Genomic DNA, 2,101 nt, shown 5'->3' on the forward strand with positions numbered 1-2,101 from the left:
GGATGGCATCTGTTCTGCCTTTTCATTGTTTGTTTAATTTGCTTGATTGATCTGCACGTGTCATTTATTGGTCATTGTGCAAGTTAATGCTATCAAAATATATATCACCATTTTCCCACCTATTTGTAGGCCTACTTTGTTAGATAAATTGTGAGGCAGCGTGGTGGAATCAGGCTCTCGTCAAAATAATCAAAGTGAAGAAACTTGCATTTTTCCGCAGGTTTGTGAATTTTTATCAAATTTTTGTTTTATGGCTTAACACCTTTCATGCCCATTTAAGAACTCATTTCCGTGTGGATTTTTCTTAAAAATGTTGATTAAAGGCGCAAAAAATGAAAATTTTAAGTTACCACCGACTCTTAAGCTAAGGAAACAACTAATCTTTGGCGGCCATTTTCTCAGTTATTTTACCTCTGAAAACATGTGACCCCCCTCCTTCATTGGCAAACATTTCGACTTGTATTCAAGATAAATTCATATTTTTTTCATCCAAATAAAGACAGCTTTAAAATGATACCAATAACTCTACATGCCCAAAAATTGACGAGAGCCTGATTCCACCACGCTGCCTCACAATTGTTCTTTTTTTCTTCTGTTGTTGGAAGCTTGGCACCTTATGTGGAAAACTCTGGGTGGATAGAGGGCGTCATGAGTACGTCCTACTTCTTTTCTTTGCCTCTATTATTTCTGTTTGTATGTATTGGTGGCTGGAGGGTGTCACTGATTGGTCCAACTTCTTTTCTTTGGCTCTATTATTTTTGTCTGTCTGTCTGTCTGTCTGTCTGTCTGCCTGTCTGTCTGTCTGTCTGTCTGTCTGTCTGTCTGTCTTCATCCTTTCTCGAATTGACCATTAGTGTTTATAGATCAGATGTGCTTCATTTTCCTTAAAAAGAACAACAGAACACCACCCCTCCCTCTCCAAAAAAGAAAGTAAAAAAATATTTTGTTAAAAGGAAAGTGGGTGGTTAGCAGATGCTCTGGTGTGGTTTTCTCCTTCTTTCCTATCAAAGATCTTTCATCCTTATCTCTCCTCATTCTTTTTAGTGTACTTTACTCTCTTGTAACTCCTCTATTGTACGGCACTTATATGCCTTTTTGTGTTGCAAGTGCTGTAAAACTCGAACTAGAACTAAAAAATAGGAAAACTGAGAGCTGATTTTTGTGTTTTGCAGGAGAAAAACTCGAGTATTCCTGATGATCTGGGCAGGGACTACAACTCTACTCTGACTTTCCTGAAGAAACACGAAGCTTTTGAGAATGAGTTAGTGGCCTTGGAAGGACAGGTAAGAGTACAGCGAGGTGGAGATGATTTTGTTGATTGTGTTAATTGGTCACTTTTAAGGACAAGTCGGGGGTTTCCAGAAATCTTGATCTACAACAAAAGTGGGCATTGCCCTACTTATAGGAGAAGTTTGGTTTCATTGGTGTGTATATTTGTTTGGTTATAGAGAAAACTCTCCTTGTCTTTTAATGAAACTGAGGAAGGAGCAAAAACTTTACAATCGATTTTCTCAAAACAGCATTTTTTTGGGATAGCCCCCTTGTGCTTAAAAGCGACCATTTAGAGAAAGAGTTAGTGGCCTTGGAAGGGCAGATAAGAGTACAGCTAGATGCAGATGATTTTGTTGATTGTGTTAATTTAGATAGGAATGGGGGGGAAATGTTTAGCATTTATTTTGTGAGAGGTTGGAGGGCACTGCTGGTAAGTCCTACATCTTGTCTTTCCCTCGTTTGTTCATATCTGCTTTTTCTTTTTTGTTTTTTTCCTGAATTAAATGACTATGATTGTGTGGATGTGCTTTTTCCTTTTCTCAAACAAGCAAGAAGGGATTATAGGACTTTTTGTTTTGACTCCCACATACTTGGAAACGCTTGTGCGCACACACACATGCACACACACACACACACACGCATGACACACACACACACACACAAGTGCACACACAGACACACACACACACACACACTCACACACACACACACAAACACACACACATATACTTGCGCTCACCTTTACTCACGCCCTCCCACGCACACAGTCCCACTATCTAGTCATGTTGTCAACCTCAAAGAATCACTTTCAATGCCCCCCCCACCCCCT

The 2,101-nt window shown here is 39.5% G+C and overlaps 1 protein-coding gene across 1 annotated transcript in view; it reads left to right on the top strand.

Annotated features, from left to right (window-relative positions):
• Window positions 1–2,101, top strand: part of LOC101851601 (spectrin beta chain, non-erythrocytic 2) — a gene marked incomplete at its 5' end in the record, with an annotated part of 86,152 nt that overhangs the window by 3,631 nt on the left and 80,420 nt on the right. The window contains 1 exon segment of the mRNA XM_013087018.2: window positions 1,173–1,283. Coding sequence (XP_012942472.1) covers window positions 1,173–1,283 — 111 coding nt within the window.

Source organism: Aplysia californica, unplaced genomic scaffold (assembly GCF_000002075.1).
Source record: "Aplysia californica isolate F4 #8 unplaced genomic scaffold, AplCal3.0 scaffold00534, whole genome shotgun sequence".
In the NCBI taxonomy this organism is placed as follows: Eukaryota; Metazoa; Mollusca; class Gastropoda; order Aplysiida; family Aplysiidae; genus Aplysia; species Aplysia californica.